Below are 23,347 nucleotides of genomic sequence, written 5' to 3'. Positions count from 1 at the left end.
AACCTATGACAAATTTGTACGTGTGTGTCTGTGTGCATGTGTGTATCTCACATTAGGTTCCCAATATGTGCAGCAAATACTGACAGAATTGAAGAAACACATAGAAAGCAATATAATTAGCACAGGATATTTCAATACCCCACCTCCTGTAATAATAAGACAAGAGAGAACATTAGTAAGGGAACAGAGGACTTTAAGGTAATATAAAACTATTATTCCTAACAGAGGTATAGAGAACACTCCTAAACAACACCAGGATACACACATTTCTCAATTGCTCATATAAAATTTTTCTTGCTAGATCACCTGTTAGGCTAAAAAAGAAGTCTTAACAAATTTTTTAAAACTGAAATCTTACGGATTACTTTCTATGACCAAAACGGAATGAGAGTATACAACAACAATAGAAAAAACTAAAAAAATCACAAATATATAGGAATTAGGTTACAGTGAGCCGAGATCATGCCACTGCACTCCAGCCTGGGTGACAGAGTGAGACTCCATCTCAAAAAAAAAAAAAAAAAGTAATTAAGCAACACACTCGAGCTCTTGAGCATGCTTAGTTCAAAGGTTTAAATAACTAATAGTGTGAAGATATTCATACTACTCAATGTAAATTTACAGATTTAATGCAATGTTTTCCAAATTTCTCATTGCACTTTTGAAGAAATAGAAACAGCAACCCCCAAAGTAAAAGAAATATCAAGAGACAGACAACAAAGTACCCAACAATCTTTAAAAAAGGAACAATGTTGGAGCAATTACAGTTCTTGATTTCAAAACACATTACAAAGCTACAGAGTTAAAACAAACTGGCATGAGTATCAATGTGAAAAAGTAGACTAATCAAATACAATGTAGCACATATACAAACTTTCACATATATATTCATATGAAGAGTCACTTTCACACCCATTATTATTGTAACATTGTTAATAAAGCCAATGGGTGAACCACTGCAAATTTCTGTCAGCAAATTATTCAGTAGATATAATTTGAAATTAGTATTTTTATAATACTAAAATATCACCCACGTTTGAGAAAGCAGGAAATATTCTAACAACCATAAAGATAAAGCTCAATGACATTATGTAAAATGAAATGAACCAGCCACTTTGGAGAACATAAACATTCAAACCATTATTATAGAACAACTAGGCTTAACAGACTCCAACAAAACTTTCCAGCTGAGGCCGGGCATGGTGGCTCATGCCTGTAATCCTAGCACTTTGGGAGGCTGAGGTGGGTGAATCACAAGGTCAGGAGATCGAGACCATCCTGGCTAACATGGTGAAACCCTGTCTCTACTAAAAAAAAAAAAAAAGAAAAAACACAAAAAATTAGCCAGGCGTGGTGGCAGATGCCTGCAGTCCCAGCTACTCAGGAGGCTGAGGCAGGAGAATGGTGAGAACCCGGAAGGTGGAGCTTGCAGTGAGCCGAGATCACGCCACTGCACTCCAGCCTGGGTGACAGAGTGAGACTCTGTCTCAAAAAAAAAAAAAAAAAAAGAAACAACAACAACAACTTTCCAGCTGAAAGCAAGAGATTCTCTCCAGTCAAAAGCAAAATATCCTTATTAGCACCTGGTGTATTCTGTTAGGACACAAATCAAGTCTTACTAAATTTAGGAATATTGGCTGGGTACAGTGGGTTATGCCTTTAATCCCAACACATTAGAGACCAAGGTGGAAGGATCACTTGGAGCCAGAAGTTTGAGACCAGGCCTGGGCAACATAGTGAAATCCTGTCCCTACAAATAATTAAAAACTGCACTAGCCAGACATGGTAGTCCATGTCTGTAGTCTCAGCTACTCAGGAAGCTGAAATGGAAGGATCACTTGAGCCCAGGAGGTTGAGGCTGCGTTGAGCCAAAATCATGCCACTGTACTCCAACCTGCTGTCTCAAAACAACAACAAATAAATTTTAAAAGACCAAAATTACACACTGTGTTTTCTGGCCAAAATTAAATAAAACTAGGAACTAAAAGCAAAAGTAAAACTGGAAAATCCAAAAACATATGAAAATAGGACATGCTCTTCAACATTTTCTTGCTTAGGGGTCAAAAATTTATCTTTTCAAATATGTCAATACAACATAACAGTGATAAACACATTTAATATAATCCCTAAACAATCCCAATAGCACAGTTTTTTACAGAAATATTGTTTAAAATTGTAAAATTTGATCATAAACTATAGCCAAACACCCATGAAAAAGAACAAAGAGGCATTATACTTTTTGATTTCAAAACATATTAAAAGCTACAATAACAAAAACAATGTGGTACTGACAAGACAGATGAAAGATGAAAGAATAGAATACACAGCAGAGAAATAAACCCTTCTGTGTATTATCTTCCACAAAACTGCCATGAGCACACAATAGAGAAAAGAAAATCTCGGGCCGGGCGCGGTGGCTCACGCTTGTAATCCCAGCACTTTGGGAGGCCGAGGCGGGCGGATCACGAGGTCAGGAGATCAAGACCACGGTGAAACCCCGTCTCTACTAAAAAATACAAAAAAATTAGCCGGGCGTGGTGGCGGGCGCCTGTAGTCCCAGCTACTCGGAGAGGCTGAGGCAGGAGAATGCCGTGAACCCGGGAGGCGGAGCTTGCAGTGAGCCGAGATTGCGCCACTGCACTCCAGCCTGGGCGACAGAGCGAGACTCCGTCTCAAAAAAAAAAAAAAAAGAAAAGAAAATCTCTTTAAAAAATAATATTGGAAACTGGATATCAATATAGCCTAGCCAACATGGCGAAACCCCATCTCTACTAAAAATACAAAAAAAATTAGCCAGGTGTGGTGGCATACACCTGTAATCCCAGCTACTTGGGACGTTGAGGCAGGAGAATTACTTGAACCCGGGAGACAGAGGTTGCAGTGAGCTGAGACTGCACGAGTACACTCCAGCCTGGGCAACAGAGCAAGACTCTGTATCGAAAAAAAACAACAGACACTGGTAAAATAAAGTTGGGTCCTTTCCTTGAACCATATACAAAAAACATTTTAAATAAAAGACTTGGATATTAAAAAAAAACAACAACAACTAACAAATGCCTTAGAAAAAAATATAGAAGAAACACATGACATTGGACTTGGCCGCATTTTCTTAGATACAATATTAAATGCATGAGCAACAAAGAAAATAGAAAAATTTAACTGCACTAAAAAATTTGTGCACATCAGAAAAAACATTCAATAGAGTGAAAACGTCTCTTAGGAAATGGATGAAAATGTATGCAAATCACATGTGATACGATTTAATATTCAGAATATATAAACACCTCTTGAAACTAAACAATAAAGTTGAATAATGTGATTTTAAAATGGGAAAATAATTGAATTAAATTTTCATCAAAAAAGATACACAACTGGACAAAAAGCATTTAAGAAGAACACAAGATCACTAATTTATAGAGATATGAATGAAAATAACAATGAAAACCAAAATCACCTCACATCAAGAATGGCAACTGTAAATTTTTTTAAAAACACCAAATCTGTTGATAATGCAATGAAAATGAAACCCATGTTCATTGTGGAAAACAAAAATGCAGCCATTACTTTAAAATGTTATGTTTCTCAAATACTTAAAAACGAAAAAAAAAAAAAATTGGACCAGACAAGGTGGATCATGCCTGTAATCCTAGCACTTTGAGAGGCCAAGGCAGGCAGATCACCTGTCAGGAGTTCAAGACCAGCCTGGCCAACATGGTGAAACCCTGTCTCTACTAAAAATACAAAATTAGCCAGGTGTGGTGGCACGTGCCTGTAGTCCCAGCTACTTGGGAGGCTGAGGTAGGAGAATCACTTGAACCCAGGAGGCCGAGGTTGCAGTGAACCAAGATTGCACCACTGCACTCCAGCCTGGGTGACAAAGCGAGACCCCCGTCTCCAAAAAAAAAAAAAAAATCCTTTCACATACAGGCATCTTCTGTCTTACGTTTTTATATATATATATATATATATATTTTTTTTTTTTTTTTTTTTGAGATGGAGTCTCACTCTGTCGCCCAGGCTGGAGTGCAGTGGCGCAATCTCGGCTCACTGCAAGCTCCGCCTCCCGGGTTCACGCCATTCTCCTGCCTCAGCCTCTCCGAGTAGCTGGGACTATAGGCGCCTGCCACCACGCCCGGCTAATTTTTTGTATTTTTAGTAGAGACGGGGTTTCATCGTGCTCTCGATCTCCTGACCTCGTGATCCACCCGCCTCGGCCTCCCAAAGTGCTGGGATTACAAGTGTGAGCCACCGTGCCCGGCCCATGTTTTTATATTTTTTAAGGATTCTACTTTCCCCTCAGTGATCTTTCTTCAAGCTTACAGTGAGAGCCAAAACCCTCTTCATGGCATATAATATACTGCATAATCTGACTGCTTTTTCATTGTTTTGGGGGACACACAAGTATCTGCCTAATTTTGAAAAACTCTTTGTTAAACTACTTTTTAGGTTCTCTTTTTGTATTATGTCTAAAATGTTTGAGAGTAGTGGTTTCTGTTCCAGTAGTGTTTTTTTGTTAATTTTTCTGCACATTCCATTATGTTTGTATTACTTTAGTCTTGAAATATAGTTTGACATTATAAAGTATGATGTTCTTTTGCTTTGTTCTTTTTCCTTAAGATTGCTTTGGCTATTCAAAGTTTATTGTAGTTTCATGTAAATTTTAAAACTGCATTTCTGTGAAAAAAAACTGAAATTTTCATTGGGAATTCATTGAATCTATAGATCACTTTGAATAATATGGCACTTCAAAAATATTTATTGTTTCAATCCATAGATATAAAATATTTTAAAATTTACATCTTTTTAAATTTCTTTCATTGATATATTTTTAATTGTAAATACTTTTTACCTCCTTGGTTATTTGTTTTCAGAAATTTATTATTCTAATGCTATTGTAAATAAGATTGTTTTCTTCCTCTCTTCTTTTTTTTTTTTTTTTTTTTTTTTTTTTGAGACAGAGTCTCGCTCTGTTGCCCAGGCTGGAGTGCAGTGGCGCAATCTCGGCTCACTGCAAGCTCCGCCTCCCGGGTTCCCGCCATTCTCCTGCCTCAGCCTCTCCGAGTAGCTGGGACTACAGGCGCCCGCCACCACGCCCGGCTTTTTTTTTTTGTATTTTTAGTAGAGACGGGGTTTCACCGTGGTCTCGATCTCCTGACCTCGTGATCCGCCCGCCTCGGCCTCCCAAAGTGCTGGGATTACAAGCGTGAGCCACCGCGCCCGGCTCCTCTCTTCTATCAAATAGTTTAAGTGTATGGAACCATAACTTATACTTGTATGTTAATTTTGTATGTTGCTAATACACTGAGGGCATTTATTAGTTTAGACAGGTTTTAATGTACTGTTTATGGTTTTTTAAATGTAAGATTACATAATCTACAAACAGCAACTTTTTACTTGTCTTCAACTTCAATGTCTTTTTTTTTTTCTTTTGAGACAGTCTCGCTCCATCACCCAGGCTGGAGGGGAGTGCAGTAGCATGAGCTTGGCTCACTGCAACCTCTGCCTCCTGGGTTCAAGCAATTCTCCCTGCCTCAGTCTCCCAAGTAGCTAGGATTACAGGCTCCTGCCACCACGGTCAACTAATTTTTGTATTTTTTAGTAGAGACGGGGTTTTGCCAAGTTGGCCAGGCTGGTCTGGAACTCCTGACCTCAGGTGATCCAGCTGCCTCGGCCTCCCAAAGTGCTGGGATTATAGGCGTTAGCCACCGTGCCCAGCTTATTTTCTATTTTTTTGACTAATATTTATGCACATACTTCCAGTGCTATATTAAAACAGAGGCATTAACAATGGGTACAATACAGTTTTGCATTGGTGTCTGTGAATTTGAAGAAGCAAACACCTCTTCAATTTTTTATAAACTGGCCTCAAGAGGTAAGGATCTTTTGTTGGGTCCCCAGGGTGCTAGGATGCCCTATGGATTTGTAGTAGAGAGGGGGTGTAGCTTGGTCACAAGGCTGCAGGGTCTGCACTAGGGTCCACCTTTAGTTGGCTTGTCACAAGGGGCTTTGGTAGTTGTTAACTCCCATTTTATTTTTCGACAGAGTGAATATTCTTCAGGACTTTGCTCTGTACGGCAGTCACTAAGACGGGTGTTTTTTTTTTTTTTTTTGAGATGGAGTTTCGCTCTTGTTGCCCAGGCTGGAATGCAATGATGCGATCTCAGCTCACTGCAACTTCCGCCTCCCAGGTTCATGCGATTCTCCTGCCTCAGCCTCCTAAGAAGCTGGGATTGCAGGCATGTGACAACCATGCCCAGCTAACTTTTGTTATTTTTAGTAGAGATGGAGTTTCATGATGTTGGCCAGGCTGGTCTCAAACTCCTGACCTCAGGTGAGCCGTCCACCTCAGCCTCCCAAAGTGCTGGGATTACAGGTGTGAACCACTGTGCCAGGCTGAAAGTTTTTCAGAACACAGTTTTTCAGAAAATATTTTCTTTGAAACATAGCTTCCCGAATCACATTGTAAGGACTGGCTTTCTTTTAGGCCTTGGGACCTCTCATCTGTGTTGTCTGTTGTGTTCACTCTCACCTACCTGGGGGTTCATCCACCATTTCATGTCGCTTTATATTGCAGAGTTTTTTTTCTTTCTCTAGACAGGTGATTAGGTCTGGCTTAGAAACAGCAATACCTGTTTTATTAAAAATAAAGAAGATGAATCTTGCTTATATTCTGTAATTACCAATTTAGTAATGTGCTCAGTAAAGAGGATGTAATAGAATATTCTAGTAAATTAATCCCCAAATAGCAATTTACAAGAGAAATTTCTAAATCTTTAGAAAATATTTAAAATTTTTAGGGTCTTAATTTCATTGCCCAGTACTACTTAATAAAAAATCGATTGTGACAATTAGATTTTCAGGTGTGGGCAACAATATTTTAGGCTGCTAAATTCCTGAAATTATCACTAATCAAGAATACATAATACAAATCAGCTCAGGAATATGGAAAGTTCAGGTGAAAGGCCGGGCGCAGTGGCTCACGCTTGTAATCCCAGCACTTTGGGAGGCCGAGGAGGGCGGATCACGAGGTCAGGAGATCGAGACCATGGTGAAACCCCGTCTCTAATAAAAATACAAAAAAATTAGCCAGGCGTGGTGGCGGGCGCCTGTAGTCCCAGCTACTCGGAGAGGCTGAGGCAGGAGAATGGCGTGAATCCGGGAGGCGGAGCTTGCAGTGAGCCGAGATGGCGCCACTGCACTGCAGCCTGGGAGACAGAGCAAGACTCCGTCTCAAAAAAAAAAAAAAAAAAAAAAAAAAGAAAGTTCAGGTGAAGATAAAACATCTTGAAGAAATTCTTTTCTACATGAACAAATCCCCAAACTCTTTTTTTTTTTGAGACGGAGTCTCGCTCTTTTGCCCAGGCCGGACTGCAGTGGCACTATCTCAGCTCACTGCAAGCTCTGCCTCCCGGGTTCACACCATTCTCCTGCCTCAACCTCCTGAGTAGCTGGGACTACAGGCGCCTGCCACTGTGCCCAGCTAATTTTTTGTATTTTTAGTAGAGACGGGGTTTCACCATGTTAGCCAGGATGGTCTCAATCTCCCGACCTCATGATCCGCCCGCCTCGGCCTCCCAAAGTGCTGGGATTACAAGCATGAGCCACGACGCCTGGCCCCAAACTTTTTTTAAAAACAGGAATCTGAAATTTATTTATGCAAAGCATAAATTACCAAAAAACATTCTACAAAGAGGAGAAATGAAACATTTAAGGTATATTAGGAATGGTGTATTGAAGTTATTCTCACCTAGGAAGATCAAGTTTCTGTAGTTCTCTAACATCACATTTCTATATAAGTTCTGTTGTGCTGTGTCCAGGCACTGCCACTCCTCCAGAGAGAATTCTATGGCCACATCTGTAAATGTCAATGGTCCCTGAAACACACACATACACACAAACAGAAGGAGAGAGAAAGAAAGAGAGAGAAACATACTTACCAAGTGCCCATGGGTAGAATTTTTTATTTAATTCAAGGTGAAATGAGAGGGTAAAAGAACTGCTTCTGACATATATGAGTGACTGAAATTATTCAATAAACTAATTTACAAACAGAAATATTCTCTATTCTCTAACTTTGAGAAAATAGTGGCATAAGATCCACAACATCAGTGTACACATGACATTTTTGTAAGTGATAAAGTATAAAATTAAGGGCATGAATACAAACATACATTTTTGAGTGCTATGTTTACATCTTTTTTTTTTATTATTATACTTTAGGTTTTAGGGTACATGTGCACAATGTGCAGGTTTGTTACATATGTATCCATGTGCCATGTTATTTTGCTGCACCCATTAACTCGTCATTTAGCATTAGGTATATCTCCTAATGCTACCCTCCCCCCTCCCCCCACCCCACAACAGTCCCCGGAGCGTGATGTTCCCCTTCCTGTGTCCATGAGTTCTCATTGTTCAATTCCCACCTATGAGTGAGAACATGCGGTGTTTGGTTTTTTGTCCTTGCGATAGTTTACTGAGAATGATGTTTTCCAGTTTCATCCATGTCCCTACAAAGGACATGAACTCATCATTTTTTATGGCTGCATAGTATTCCATGGTGTATATGTGCCACATTTTCTTAATCCAGTCTATCGTTGTTGGACATTTGGGTTGGTTCCAACTCTTTGCTATTATGAATAGTGCCGCAATAAACATACGTGTGCATATGTCTTTATAGCAGCATGATTTATAGTCCTTTGGGTATATACCCAGTAATGGGATGGCTGGGTCAAATGGTATTTCTAGTTCTAGATCCCTGAGGAATCGCCACACTGACTTCCACAATGGTTGAACTAGTTTACAGTCCCACCAACAGTGTAAAAGTGTTCCTATTTCTCCACATCCTCTCCAGCACCTGTTGTTTCCTGACTTTTTTTTTTTTTTTTGAGACGGAGTCTCACTCTGTCGCCCAGGCTGGAGTGCAGTGGCGCGATCTCGGCTCACTGCAAGCTCCGCCTCCTGGGTTCACGCTATTCTCCTGCCTCAGCCTCTCCGAGTAGCTGGGACTACAGGCGCCCGCCACCACGCCCGGCTAATTTTTTGTATTTTTAGTAGAGATGGGGTTTCACCATGGTCTCGATCTCCTGACCTCGTGATCCGCCCGCCTCGGCCTCCCAAAGTGCTGGGATTACAAGCATGAGCCACCACGCCCGGCTGTTTCCTGACTTTTTAATGGTGGCCATTCTAACTGGTGTGAGATGCTATCTCACTGTGGTTTTGATTTGCATTTCTCTGATGGCCAGTGATGATGAGCATTTTTTCATGTGTTTTTTGGCTGCATAAATGTCTTCTTTTGAGAAGTATCTGTTCATGTCCTTTGCCCACTTTTTGATGGGGTTGTTTTTTTTTTCTTGTAAATTTGTTGGAGTTCATTGTACATTCTGGATATTAGCCCTTTGTCAGATGAGTAGGTTGCAAAAATTTTCTCCCATTCTGTAGGCTGCCTGTTCACTCTGATGGTAGTTTCTTTTGCTGTGCAGAAGCTCTTTAGTTTAATTAGATCCCATTTGTCAATTTTGGCTTTTGTTGCCACTGCTTTTGGTGTTTTAGACATGAAGTCCTTGCCCACACCTATGTCCTGAATGGTATTGCCTAGGTTTTCTTGTAGGATTTTAATGGTTTTAGGTCTAACATTTAAGTCTTTTTTTTTTTTTCTTTTTTTTTTTTTTTTATTATACTTTAGGGTTTTAGGGTACATGTGCACAATGTGCAGGTTTGTTACATATGTATCCATAACATTTAAGTCTTTAATCCATCTTGAATTAATTTTTGTATAAGGTGTAAGGAAGGGATCCAGTTTCAGCTTTCTACATATGGCTAGCCAGTTTTCCCAGCACCATTTATTAAATAGGGAATCCTTTCCCATTTCTTGTTTCTGTCAGGTTTGTCAAAGATCAGATAGTTGTAGATATGCGGCATCATTTCTGAGGGTTCTGTTCTGTTCCATTGATCTATGTCTCTGTTGTGGTACCAGTACCATGCTGTTTTGGTCACTGTAGCCTTGTAGTATAGTTTGAAGTCAGGTAGCGTGATGCCTCCAGCTTTGTTCTTTTGGCTTAGGATTGACTTGGCGATGCAGGCTCTTTTTTGGTTCCATATGAACTTTAAAGTAGTTTTTTCCAATTCTGTGAAGAAAGTCATTGGTAGCTTGATGGTGATGGCATTGAATCTATAAATTACCTTGGGCAGTATGGCCATTTTCATGATATTGATTCTTCCAACCCATGAGCATGGAACGTTCTTCCATTTGTTTGTATCCTCTTTTATTTCATTGAGCAGTGGTTTGTAGTTCTCCTTGAAGAGGTCCTTCACATCCCTTGTAAGTTGGATTCCTAGGTATTTTATTCTCTTTGAAGTAATTGTGAAAGGGAGTTCACTCATGATTTGGCTCTGTTTGTCTGACTGGTGTACAAGAATGCTTGTGAGTTTTGTACATTGATTTATGTTTACATCTTACAGAATGAGTTGTGTATATTTTTCAGATCAAAAAGACAAGTTGAGTTAGAATTTACCTCTCACATTTTAATGTGTTCAATGAACTGAAGATTTTGTTAATGCAGATTATTTTTTCAGAAAATCTGGAATAAAGTCTGAGTTGCTGAATTTCTAACAAGCTCACCAGTAATGCCAATGTTTTTGGTCCAAAAAGAATATTTTGTCAAACATTCAGTAAATGAAGGAACCTGTGTTTTTCCCAGTTTTTTTGTCCTGTAAACAAAGATGAGAGCTTTCATTTTCCAAAGACAGATATATGTGAAGAAAACCTAAGGAAGAAGGGCAGCTGCCAGATTAAATGTGATGGCATCAGCTGCATAAAGATAGTTAATAAAGAAAAAATAATCAACTCTATAGTAAAATAGTCTGTCAGAGAGTTCTTTAACCAAGTGAATCACTAACATCAACTGCACTAGGACAAATTTTATGATGCGCTGGTGCATACAGAAAGACATAGCCTTGCTGATGTGATATTGCTACCTAAAAGTAAATTACAGTCTGAATTTAACCATAAAGAAAAGTCAGTTTTATTCAAAGTTTAAGATACTGATAACTCATGGGTTCTGTAAATTTTTTTTTCCTTTTTTTTTTGAGACAGAGTCTCGCTCTGTCCCCTAGGCTGGAGTGCAATGGCATGATATCTGCTCACTGCAACCTCCACCTCCTGGGTTCAAGTGATTCTCTTTCCTCAGCCTCCACAGTAGCTAGGATTACAGGCGCCTGCCACCATACCCGGCTAATTTTTGTATTTTTAGTAGAGATGGGATTTCACCATGTTGGTCAGACTGGTTTTGAACTCCTGACCTCAAGTTATCCACCCACCGCGGCCTCCCAAAGTGTTAAGATTACAGGTGTGAGCCACAGTGACTGGCCAAGTGTTCTGTAATTTTTAATAGTGACTTAAAGTAGTCTTTTTTTAGCACTCTAGAGAACAGGTACCTCCTAATATATATATATATATGTATTTTAGAACTTTCTGGGTAATAAATGCCATCCTGTTTAAATAAGCATTTTTAAAATCCTGTTCTGCATAAAGCCAATGGAGAACACAGATGGAACCTCAACATTACATGTTCTCCATCTTTACTGAGGACCCCCACCTTTCCCCAATAGAAACCTTGAGTACCCACACCTCATGTTTCACAGCCACAAGGGAACATTTTTAATATTGCAAATTAATTTATAATCTTGGTGAGAATTCTGCATGGCATATAAAAAGCTATGATGTAGAGAATGTAGAGAAAGATCTGGTATGTAGGAAGGAAATATTTTTCCGAGACCCTTGACTATCATAAGAATTTTAAAAAGTAGTTAAGCTCATTAGGGAGGAAAAATACAAGTAGAGAAGTAAAGGCTTGCAAGTACTAAATGCATGACAGTCCAGGAGGCAGAGTGGACACAGCTCTTGATCTGGGACATGATTAACTGAAAAATTGCCATTTATTCTTTTTTTCCAATTTCTCTGAAATTCCTGCTCAGATGACATTCTCCAAACAAATTACACCTGCATCTTGAGAATATGCCTTTTAAAATGTCAGCAGCACCTGTTTACCTGCTACCACCACACCCACAGGCGGAAGAACCAAGACTTGCAAAAAAAGTCCACCCATTTCTGTTCTTAATAACACAGGACATTTAGAGAGAACAATGCACTGCTCCATGGAGATACATTTCTTCTTTCCTGTCCTCAGGTGCCCTCCCCTGCCACAGAAAACAGCAGTTTCTGCTACAATATTGGCAGTATGGACCGCACTGCCCTGTCCCTACCAAACCCAAACAGAACAGGCCCTGTAACCATCCTTTAGTGCAAAGGTGGAACAACTCTCATGAATGTGTCTTGAAGCTTTCATACTTGATTCTGGCCTCACCTTAGAATCACATGAGGCACTTAATTAAAACAACATGGATGCTTCTATACAGAACCTGTTGAAAGGGCACAAGTAAACAGATTTTTGCAAATTGACTGTGGAATTCTAATTAGAAACCCCAGCTGATAACCACTTGGCCAAGCATTGCCCCTCAAGCTGTAATGAGCTTATAAATCACTTGGTAATTTTGACCCCATTCTACATAATGTGATTCTGCAGGTATGAAAAGGATCCAAAATGGGTATTTTAAACAAGTCCCATCAGTGCTGATGTTACTCCCCCTGGGCTCATCATTAGTATTAGACAAAGCAGGCACAGCACAGAGTCCCTTCCACTCAGGACTCTTGTCACAACACAAAAACTTCTGATACAAATGAAGACAACTCATCTGTACACTAAAGTATCATATTCTTTGCTGACACTTTAAAGTTTACAGAACAGGTGGCCTACTTACTTAAAGAGCCAAAGTGGAATGGGCTCAGTCATGGCGGATGGGAGGCAGGACTAGATTGCAGCTCCGACTTGGACAGAGAAGTGTGTGGAGGTTCACAGTGTGAATTTTAGCTCCAGATTGACTGCAAGAACAAACTAGCAATCCCAAGAGGACCCACAGACCATCTGAAGGAAGCGGACTGCTCCTGCAGGATCTGAGAGACACCCCAAAGTGGGCTGATACAAGGTTGTCTGTCAGAAATTATTTATTTACAGAAAAAAATTGATTATTAATTGGGTATACATCGTTAAGGTTTAGAGTATGGGTTATAGTGTCCAGCGTGGCACTATTAGTTTAATTTATAGCCACTGGTGGCAATAGTAAACAGTTTCAAGAGATAACTACATAGTTCAAAGAGGAGAGAAAGACATAATTGTGTTCTCATTTTAATGTCTGAGTTTGACAACTATTAGGTTGGTGCAAATGTAATTGTGGTTTTTGCTGTTACATTAAACGGTAAAACCACAATAACTTTTGCTCCAACCTAACAAGAGGATTTGCATTCCTCAGATAAAAGGTTTTCTATTCTCACTGATATGTGGGAGCTAAACTATGAAAACACAAAGGCATAGGAATGGTACAATGGACTTTGGGGACTTGGGGGGAAGAGTGGGAGCACGGCAAGGGATAGAAGACTACAAATGGGTGCAGTGTAAACTGCCTGGGTGATGGATGCACCAAAATCTCACAAATCACCACTAAAGAACTTATGCATGTAACCAAATACCACCTGTACACCAGTGACTTATGGAAAAAAAAAAGTCAAAGTGAAGAGACTTCTCTTTACGTAACAGATTAGCTTCTCAAAAACCTGAAAAAAAAAAAAGTAAAATAAAGTTTACAGAACAAACGTTTAGAAGGCAGCAGTGTCTGAATGAGTTTGCATTTGAAAAATAGCATGTGCACAGGTACTAATGCAATGTTGGTTAAGCAGGTACTATGTGCTCAAGAGTATGTTACAGAGCACTGTGCTGGGCATAACATACTATGGGCATAACATACTATGTGATTTCATCCTCATGACGCCCTGGGAGCTGGTACTAAGTGTTTAATAATTCCCAGGATTTAGATAAGGGACCCAGAATTTTAATTTTTCTGTTTCTCTGTCATTGATATTTAAAAAATAAAATGTATAGAATAAAAGCTAAATATAGACAGATGAGAGGAATAAAGAAATTAAGAGTTTAATGTAGTTTAGAGGAATTTTTATTGTGTTTACATTTAATTTATTGTGACTTGTGGAGCAACTACTGGATCTGCAGGAATAGAAAACAAGTTGCTAAATGGAATGTCTTGGCAAGCACTGATTTTAATAAAAATTAAAAAATTAAAAATACATACTTTTTTCCATTTATCTGCTTTTGAGTTTCACAAAATCAGAGCACCAGCTCTAGAAAGGTAGCAAAATGTACCACCCAAAACTCTGATCTCTTCTAATGAGTTCTGTGAGCAAGACTCCAGAGTGGGGCCAGACCAAAATAAGGCATCCAAAAAGGGTGAATCTGAACAGAACTGGGCCAGAGTGGACCCTGTGTAGAATTCTGTTCTCTATGCTACTGCGGGTACTTCCAGTTCTGTTTTTCCTAGACTTACCTAAGAAAAATTTAAATTCCAGAGTTTGTGTAATTTTAATTTTCTTTAGCTACTGTCCTGTCAATTTTATAACATATACTAATAAGCAATTTAAGCAAATCTCTTAAGGTTTTCTAGGGTAATTTTATTAGAAGATAAATATGTATTCTTAAGGTAAGAAAAATAGAAATAATAATAAAAACTCTTCTCTCCATAAATATCCCTTCAGCTGATGACATCAGAAGTCACAACAATGTAAAGAAAGTGGCCCAAATAAAGCCCAAGTTTTTTTGCACACACCTATTCATTGCACCAACCATATGATGCTTCATTCAACCATTTATCCAGTTGATAGTCTAAACCAAGAGTTTTTGGATGGTAGGGACCATGACTGCTTCATTTTTTTTCCAATGGTCATATTAATGAACCAATTAGTTTATCTGCTTGAGTCTCCAGACCTCCTCCTCGTCTTTTACCCAAAGTACCAGAAAACTAGAGAAACTCTCATCTGGGTACCAACCAAACACGTCTCTTGTATGAGGAAAGAAACAAACACAAGATGATTCATTTCTCTTATACTGAAACAGGAGCGGAATTAACCACTCTTATCATCCTGACACGGTTCTGCTCTGGACATCATCAAATGTCTGAAATATACCTAGCTAATTGAGAGAGGGTTCCCAGTGACCCTGTGCTGATGGCCCAATAATAAGAAAGGAAGAAGAGACTCAGGCTCATTCTAAATAGAAAATGGAACTGCCCTGGCGGAGCTCCAGAACCTGGATCACCCGTCCTGATTTGCTAGCTCTTGGGTAAGAGGAAGGACAAGAATACTCTACTCCAGTGTTCACTTTTTTTTTTTTTTTTTTGAGATGGAGTCTCACTCTGTCACGCAGGCTGGAGTGCAGTGGCATGATCTCAGCTCACTGTAACCTCTGCCTCCTGGGTTCAAGCGATTCTCCTGTCTCGGCCTCCAAGTAGCTGGGATTACAGGCACCTGCCATCATGTCCAGCTAATTTTTGTATTTTTTTAGAGACAGGGTTTCACCATGTTGGCCAGGCTGGTCTCAAACTCCTGACCTCCCAAAGTGCTGGGATTAGAGGTGCCCAGTGACAGCATGCACTTTGCAGCACAATTGTGAGTTGACTGGAAGCCTGAGAGGAAAAGTACCCTCTAGAGTAAAGCCTGGCTGGCACCTAATATGTTTATATCATGTATGGTAATTCTAGATAGTGTTTGGAAAATATAATTAAAAGAAAAATTGTATCCAGCTGCAGAGAAACTCCATAATGATAGAACAAAAGAGTTTTTATACACAAGTAAACCAGAATGTGACATGCACCACAGCCAATTTGCTTAAGAGACTGCAAAGACAGAAAAATAGTCATTATAATTAGTCCACAAGTGGAAGAACTTATAGCACCATGTCATACAGTTTATCCTAAATTCACCTGGTAATTTGAGAGGCCATCTGTGCATGCCAATGGGTTACATTCAATGACAAAATAAACTTTTCATATCTTCACAACCACAGGCAATGTTCCAACTTGAAACCAGGTGCCTGCTGAAGGTAGGCTCTCACTCTCCTGCAGAAATGGCTGAATGGGGTGCTATCTTTTTGGCTATTTACATTTTAAAGCAATGGCTCCTCTACTTCCTAAGCACTGGGCTAGAGCACTCCTGCTTAACCTCTCCTGATGGTCAGTGTCCTCTCTTGACTCCTACCATCTGCCACTGAAACACAGCTCACAGCACAGGGCTCACAGCTGGCAGCTCACATCATACGTGAACCCCAACTGCCATAGCAGCACTCCAGTGCCGCATCAGAGAGTAAAGCCTGAGATGCAAGAGGAGATCCTGTAAGCCTCCTGGGTAGAATGGTGCCTTCATAACAATGGGAATGGGAGCAGTGTTTCAGCTTCAGTTTCTAGTTATAATTGTGACATTGAAAAATACTGCTGGATTTCCAGGATAAGTGTAGATGCTCCAAGAGTTCTCACTGTGACAGCCCACCTAATTCACACAAACCAGAGGATATTAACAGGCCTCTGAAACAGACACCCAAAGCATTAGAGAGAAAAACAGTTCTCCATCTCAGCAAGATTCTACTGAGAACAAAGTAAGTTAAAAGCATCTTAAGAAGAAAACTCAGATTAGATACAAGATTGATCAAGTATGCCAGAAAATATTACCCTAAAAGGAATTTCTCTGAAAACACCCAAAATGCACAGCTATTGTCAGCATGAGAAACATGAGCATTATGAAGAAAAAGGGCATATTCTCAGTAGAATTTTTTTTTTTTTTTTTTTGAGATGGAGTCGCGCTCTGTCGCCCAGGCTGGAGTGCAGTGGCGCGATCTCGGCTCACTGCAAGCTCCGCCTCCCGGGTTCACGCCATTCTCCTGCCTCAGCCCCTCCGAATAGCTGGGACTACAGGCGCCCGCCACCGCGCCCGGCTAATTTTTTGTATTTTTAGTAGAGACGGGGTTTCATCGTGCTCTCGATCTCCTGACCTCGTGATCCGCCTGCCTCGGCCTCCCAAAGTGCTGGGATTACAAGCGTGAGCCACCGCGCCCGGCTCACAGTAGAATTTCATAAGGTTTTTCTTACATGTCTGTTGCTCTCTTATCTTCTAGCCATCGAATAGGGGATCTATTTTGAAATACATGTGACAACTTCCACTAGAGCTTTTTGATAAGAATTGGAACCTGACTTTGTTTATATAGTGGAATGTATTTGAGATTGAAATGTAGCTAACTAAAGAGCTATTATGGTTTTGGGTGGCCACATCACTCATCATGTTGATTTGTCCTGTAATAGCAGCATTCAAATTTAGTGAAATAAGACACTGAAACCATGCTCACATATAATTAGTCCTTTTGGAGAAATTAATAAGCATTTCAGACTAATATCTACTGTAACAATTTTGTAGTGAGTTTTCCTTGGATGTCAGATACAAATATCTATGTATAAATGATTTTTGTGTACTAGTCATGTCTGTAGAACTTTTAAAAATTGTCTGTAACTATAATTCAGTTAAAACACTTTATATTTCAAAAGTAAAAAGAACAATACTGAAGTGCCTATTTAAGGTATTCAAAGTAAATATTGTGGCCTTATATTCATACTATTATAGAAAATGCTATTTAATTAATATGAATGCAGGTTGCTGACAAACACTACACATAATAACTATGTTAATTGTTCTGAAGTAATAAATAGAAACCAAAGTACAACTACAGACTCCACTTTTCAGTTTATACACTGAACTGTTCTTGCTTTTTCTGTGTAAGTACTTCAGACTGAAAATATCAGATAATTACCTTGGGTAATCACTTTTCTCTCAAAGGAACTTAGTATTTTCTAGTCTTTATTATCTTTGTGCTCAACTTTTGTGTACTCTTAAAATAAGCTTTAATCTAAACAACTCTGTGTCTACTTTATAAGACTAAAAATGAAAAAATAAAATAAAACCTTTCCCAAAGCAAAAACAAAGCAATGGTTATGAGGTCCTAGAGAAAGACAACCCTGAATCAAAAAAAATGACAAATGGTTTATTTAGCTGTTACTATGATTTACATATATTTCCAAAAATCAGAGAAAAATATCTACATATAATCTAAATGCTTTAAGAAAAAAGAAAAAAATATCTTCCATTATTTTCAGGTAGGAGAATAAAGCCTCTTATTTTTAATTTATATTTTCTCCTACAACCACCAAGTCTCTGGACATGTCCTTGAACCTTTGGACATCTGAATTTTAGTAGACACAGGATTCCGGTATCTAAGGTGTAGCCTTGGGCACCCTGTGTACACTTGAAAGAATGTTTATGAAGGAAAAAGCAGAAGAGAAAAATGTGTTCTAAAAACATCCACGGGTGTTGGCCGGGCGCAGTGGCTCACGCCTGTAATCCTAGCACTTTGGGAGGCGGAGGCAGGTGGATTGCCTGAGCTCAGGAGTTTGAGGTCAGCCTGGCCAAGATGGTGAAACTCCATCTTTTTAAAATACAAACAAAAACCAACCAAACATGGTGGCAGGTGCCTGTAATCCCAGTTACTCAGTAGGCTGAGGCACAAGTATTGCTTGAACCCAGGAGGTTGCAGTGAGCTGAGTTCATGCCACTACACTCCAGCCTGGGCAACAAAGTGAAACTGCCTCAAAAAAAAAAAAAAATTCATGGGTGCACATGAATACAGTAAGTTCTTAGAAGACCTATAAAGAGATGTAGACTCTGACACAATAGTAGGAGACTACAACACTCCACAGACACTTAGATCACTGTGTTGTGGGAATTAGGAGACTGGAGAGACCGATAGGTGGAAAAGGAGGATTTTATTGAGGGCACTCAGACCCAGTGGGCCAAGGACAAAGACAGCATTTAACTTTCATATACACTTCTAAAGGGGGTGGGCTAACTTGAAACAAGCCTACAGTGGCACAAAGCATAGTGATGTGAAAGCAAGGATACAGAAACAGAACAAAAGCAGTTAATCATACTATGACAGGTTTATAACTCAGACTTATATATGACTCTTGCTATGCGGCCCAGATGGCTGTTACCTAGGCTTGCTCTAGTGCCTCGCATGGGCTTATCTTATAGCCTTCACTATGGCGCCTAGATGGCTGCAATCCAGGCCTGCTCAGGCGTCTCATGACCTTCACTGTGCTGCTTAAATGAAAAACAGAATCATAAGAGAAAGGAAAATTTGTTTCTCTTCTCCCTATGTTGAGGGAATGCTGGGAGAGTCTCCAGAGCACATTCTTTCCAGCCCTGGCTTATTAGATAGTGTTATCAAGACTTTTCCTGGATGTGGGCTGTGCCTGTTACTGCCTCTAGGATAAGTCAGCCTAATATAAGAAACCTTGTTTCTTTTTCTTTTTAACTTTATTTTCTTTAATTTCCCACCTCAGTTGGGGCAGAAAATTAACAAAGATATCAGAACCTAAACTCAACACTTGACCAAATCATTCTAATAAACATATATGAAACTCTTTATCTGAAACCAACATAGTATATATATCTTTCTCATCACCATGTGTCACATACTCTAAAACTGACCACGCAATCAGAAACACAACAATCCTCAGCGAAATTCAATAATCCCAAAATCATATCAAATGCTCACTTAGACCACAACTTGATAAAGATAAATATATAATTCAGGGCTGGGCACAATGTCTCATGCCTGTAATCCCAGCACTTTGGGAGGCTGAGGAAGGCAGATCACGATGTCAGGAGATCGAGACTATCCTGGCTAACACAGTGAAACCCTATCTCTACTAAAAATACAAAAAAAAAAAAATTAGCCAGGCGTGGTGGTGCATGTATGTAGTCCCAGCTACTCAGGAGCTGAGGCAGGAGAATCACTTGAACCCGGGAGGTGGAAGTTGCAGTGAGCCGAGATGGTGCCATGCACTCCAGCCTGGGCAACAGAGCAAGACTCCATCTCAAAAAAAAGAAAAAAAATGATATAATTCAATACAAAGAAAAACACTTGAAAACATGCGATTACATGAAAATTAAACAACCTTCATCTGAATGACTTTTGGGTAAATAATGAAATTAAGGCACAAATCAAGAAGTTCTTTAAAACAAATGAGAACAGTGATACAACACACCAGAATCTCTCCAACACAGCTAATGTGGTGTTAAAAGGAGAATTTACAGCACTAAATGCTCACATCAAAAAGGTAGAAAGATCTCAATTTAACAATCTAACATCATAAATAAAAGTATTAAGAGAAGCAAGAGCAAACCAGCCCCTGAGCTAGCAGAAGACAAGAAATAACCAAAATCAGATCAGAACTGAAGGAGATTTAGACATAAAAAGTCATACAAAAGATCAAGAAATCCAGGAGTTAAATATTTTAAATAAATCAATAAGATAAACGACTAGCAAGATTAGTGAAGTAAGAAGATTCAAATAAACACAATAAGAAATGACAACACCTGTAATCCCAGCACTTTGGGAGCCGAGGTGGGTGGATCACAAGGTCAGGAGATACAGACCATCCTGGCTAACATGGTGAAACCCTGTCTCTACTAAAAATACAAAAAAAAAAAATTAGCCAGGCATGGTGGTGGGTGCCTGTAGTCCCAGCTACTCGGGAGGCATAGGCAGATGAATGGTGTGAACCTGGGAGGCGGAGCTTGCAGTGAGCTGAGATCGAGCCACTGTACTCCAGCCTGGGTAACAGAGCAAGACTCCATCTCAAAAAAAAAAAAAAAAAAAAGAAATGACAAACGGGTCATTACTACTGACCCCACAAAAATACAAATAACTACTGAAGTCTACTATAAACATCTCTATACACACAAACTAAAAAAAAATCTAAAAGAAATGGATAAATTTCTGGGCAAATACATTCTTCCAATACCAAACAAAAAGAAATTGGAGCCCAGAACAGAACAATAACAAGCTCCAAAATTGAATTAGTAAATAGCCTACCAGCCAAAAAAAAGCCCAGGACCCACAGATCCACAGCTGAATTCTACTAGATGTACAAAGAAAAGCTGGTATTATACTTCCTAAAACTACTACAAAAAATTGAGAAGAAACTCTTCCCCCGCTCATTATATAGTAACAGCATCATTCTGATACCAAAACCTGGCAAAGATAAAACGAAAAAAAGAAAACTCAGGCAAAAATTCCTCATGAACACTGATGCAAAAATCCTCAATGAAATACTGTAAAATTGAATCCAGCAGCACATCAACAAGCTAATCTGCTATGATCAAGTAGGCTTTATCCCTGGGATGCAAGGTTGGTTCAACATACACAAGTCAATAAATGTGATTCATCACATAAACAGAACTAAAGACAAAACACACAAGATTATCTCAATAGATGTAGATAAAGCTTTCAATAAAATGTAACATTCTTCATGTTTAGAACCCTCAACAAACTAGGCATTGAAGGTACATAGTTCAAAATAGTAAGGTATCTGTGACAAATCCACAGCCAACCTGCTGAATGGATGCAGGCTGGAAGCATTTCTTCTTAAAAACTGGCACAAGAAAAGGATGACTTCTCTCACTACTTTTATTTAACATAGAATTGAAAGTCCTAGCCAGAGCAATCATGCAAGAGAAATAAATAAAAGGCATCCCAACAGGAAGAGAGGAAATGAAACTAACCCTGTTTGCAGATGACATGATTCTGTATTTAGAAAATCCTATAGTCTTGGTGCAAAAGCTCTTTAGACTGAAAAACAACTTCAGCAAAGTTTCAGGATACAAAATATATGTACAAAAATCAGTAGCATCTCGGCACATCAACAATATCCGAGCCAAAAACCAAATCAAAAACACAATTCCATTCACAACTGCCACAAAAAGAATAGAATATCTAGAAATACAGCTAACCAGGGTGGTAAGAAGTCTCCACAACAAGAACTACAAAACACTTCTTAAAGAAGTCAGAACTGACACGAACAAATCAAAAACTATTTTATGCTCATGGACAGAAAAAAATCAGTATCATTAAAATAACCATACTGCTCAAAGAAATACACAGAAATAATGCCATTTCTATCAAACTACCAAAAACATTCTTAACACAACTAAAAACTATTTTTAAATTCATATGGAACAACAAAAAAAGCCCAAATAGCCAATGCAATCCTAAGCAAAAAGAACAAAGTGGCTGGGCATGGTGGCTCACGCCTGTAATCCCAGCACCTTGGGAGGCCGAGGCGGGCGGATCACAAGGTCAGGAGATTGAAGCCATCCTGGCTAACATGGTGAAACCCCATCTCTACTAAAAATACAATAATAATAATAATAATGATAGCAGGGCATAGTGGCACATGCTTGTAGTCCCAGCTACTCGGGGGGCTGAGGCAGAAAAATCGCTTGAACCCAGGAGGCAGAGGTTGCAGTGAGCCAAGATTGCTCCACTGCACTCCGGCCTGGGGAATCAAGCGAGACTAGATCTCCATAAAATAAAAAATAATAATAAAATTAAAAAAAAAAACAAAAAAAAAAACAAAAAACAAAGCTGGAGGCATTGCATCACTTTACCCAACTTCAAACTATATTACAGGGCGATAGAAACCAAAGCAGCATGGTACTGGTACAAAAGCAAACTCATAGACCAATGCCACAGAATAGAGAGCCCAGAAATAATGCTGCACACCTATGACCATCTGATGTTTGACAAAGCTGACAAGAGGAACATCAGAAGAATTTTGTTTAATAAATGGTGCTAGAATAACTAGCTAACACTATGTAGAAGACTGAAACAGCACCCCTTTCTTACACCATATACAAAAATATACTCAAGATGAATTAAAGACTTAAATAAAAAATACTGGAAGATGACCTAGGAAACACCATTCTAGACATAGGAACTGGCAAAGTTTTATGATGAAGATACCAAAAGCAATTGCAATAAAAGCAAAAATTGATGAATGCGACCTAATTAAAGAGCTTTTTCACAGCAAAAAACAAAAAACAAAAAAAACCACACACACACAAAAAATCAGAGTAAACAGACAATCTACAGAATAAAAGAAAATATTTGCAAACTATGCTTCTGACAAAGGTCTAATATCCAGAATTCAAAAGGAACTTAAATTTACAAGAAAAAACAACCCTATTAAAAAGTAGGCAAAACACATGAACAGATGCATTTCTAAAGAAGATATACATGTGGCTAACGAGCATTTCATGAGTATTTCTTTCTTATCACTAATCAGTAGAGAAATGCAAAGAAAAATCACAGTGAGATACCATCTCACATCAGTCAGAATGGCTACTATAAAAAAGTAAAAAAGAAAAAAAAAAAAAGGCCAGGCACAGTGGCTCACAGTTGTAATCCCAGCACTTTGGGAGGCCAAGGCAGGGGGATCACTTCAGGTCAGGAGTTCGAGACCAGTCTGGCCAACATAGAGAAACCCTGTCTCTACTAAAAATACA

General features: G+C 39.1%; 2 protein-coding genes across 3 annotated transcripts in view; one reads left to right on the top strand and one right to left on the bottom strand.

Moving 5' to 3' along the window:
- The window catches only part of LOC129459384 (zinc finger protein 85-like), a 385,447-nt gene that overhangs the window by 115,411 nt on the left and 246,689 nt on the right, over positions 1 to 23,347 (top strand).
- Positions 1 to 23,347, bottom strand: part of LOC129459392 (zinc finger protein 429) — a 44,216-nt gene that overhangs the window by 12,732 nt on the left and 8,137 nt on the right. Inside the window, exons 2-3 of one of the 2 annotated variants that reach the window (XM_063616339.1) lie at positions 7,748 to 7,874; positions 6,534 to 6,629 (exon numbers count right to left, since the gene is read on the bottom strand). In XM_063616339.1, the coding sequence (XP_063472409.1) occupies positions 6,534 to 6,629; positions 7,748 to 7,874 (223 nt within the window). The remainder of the gene's footprint in view (positions 1 to 6,533; positions 6,630 to 7,747; positions 7,875 to 23,347) is intronic. The other variant, XM_055236102.2, reaches the window with a different exon arrangement.

This window comes from Symphalangus syndactylus, chromosome 13, assembly GCF_028878055.3.
Source record: "Symphalangus syndactylus isolate Jambi chromosome 13, NHGRI_mSymSyn1-v2.1_pri, whole genome shotgun sequence".
Classification (NCBI taxonomy): Eukaryota; Metazoa; Chordata; class Mammalia; order Primates; family Hylobatidae; genus Symphalangus; species Symphalangus syndactylus.
This window is presented reverse-complemented; position numbering and strand designations above follow the sequence as displayed.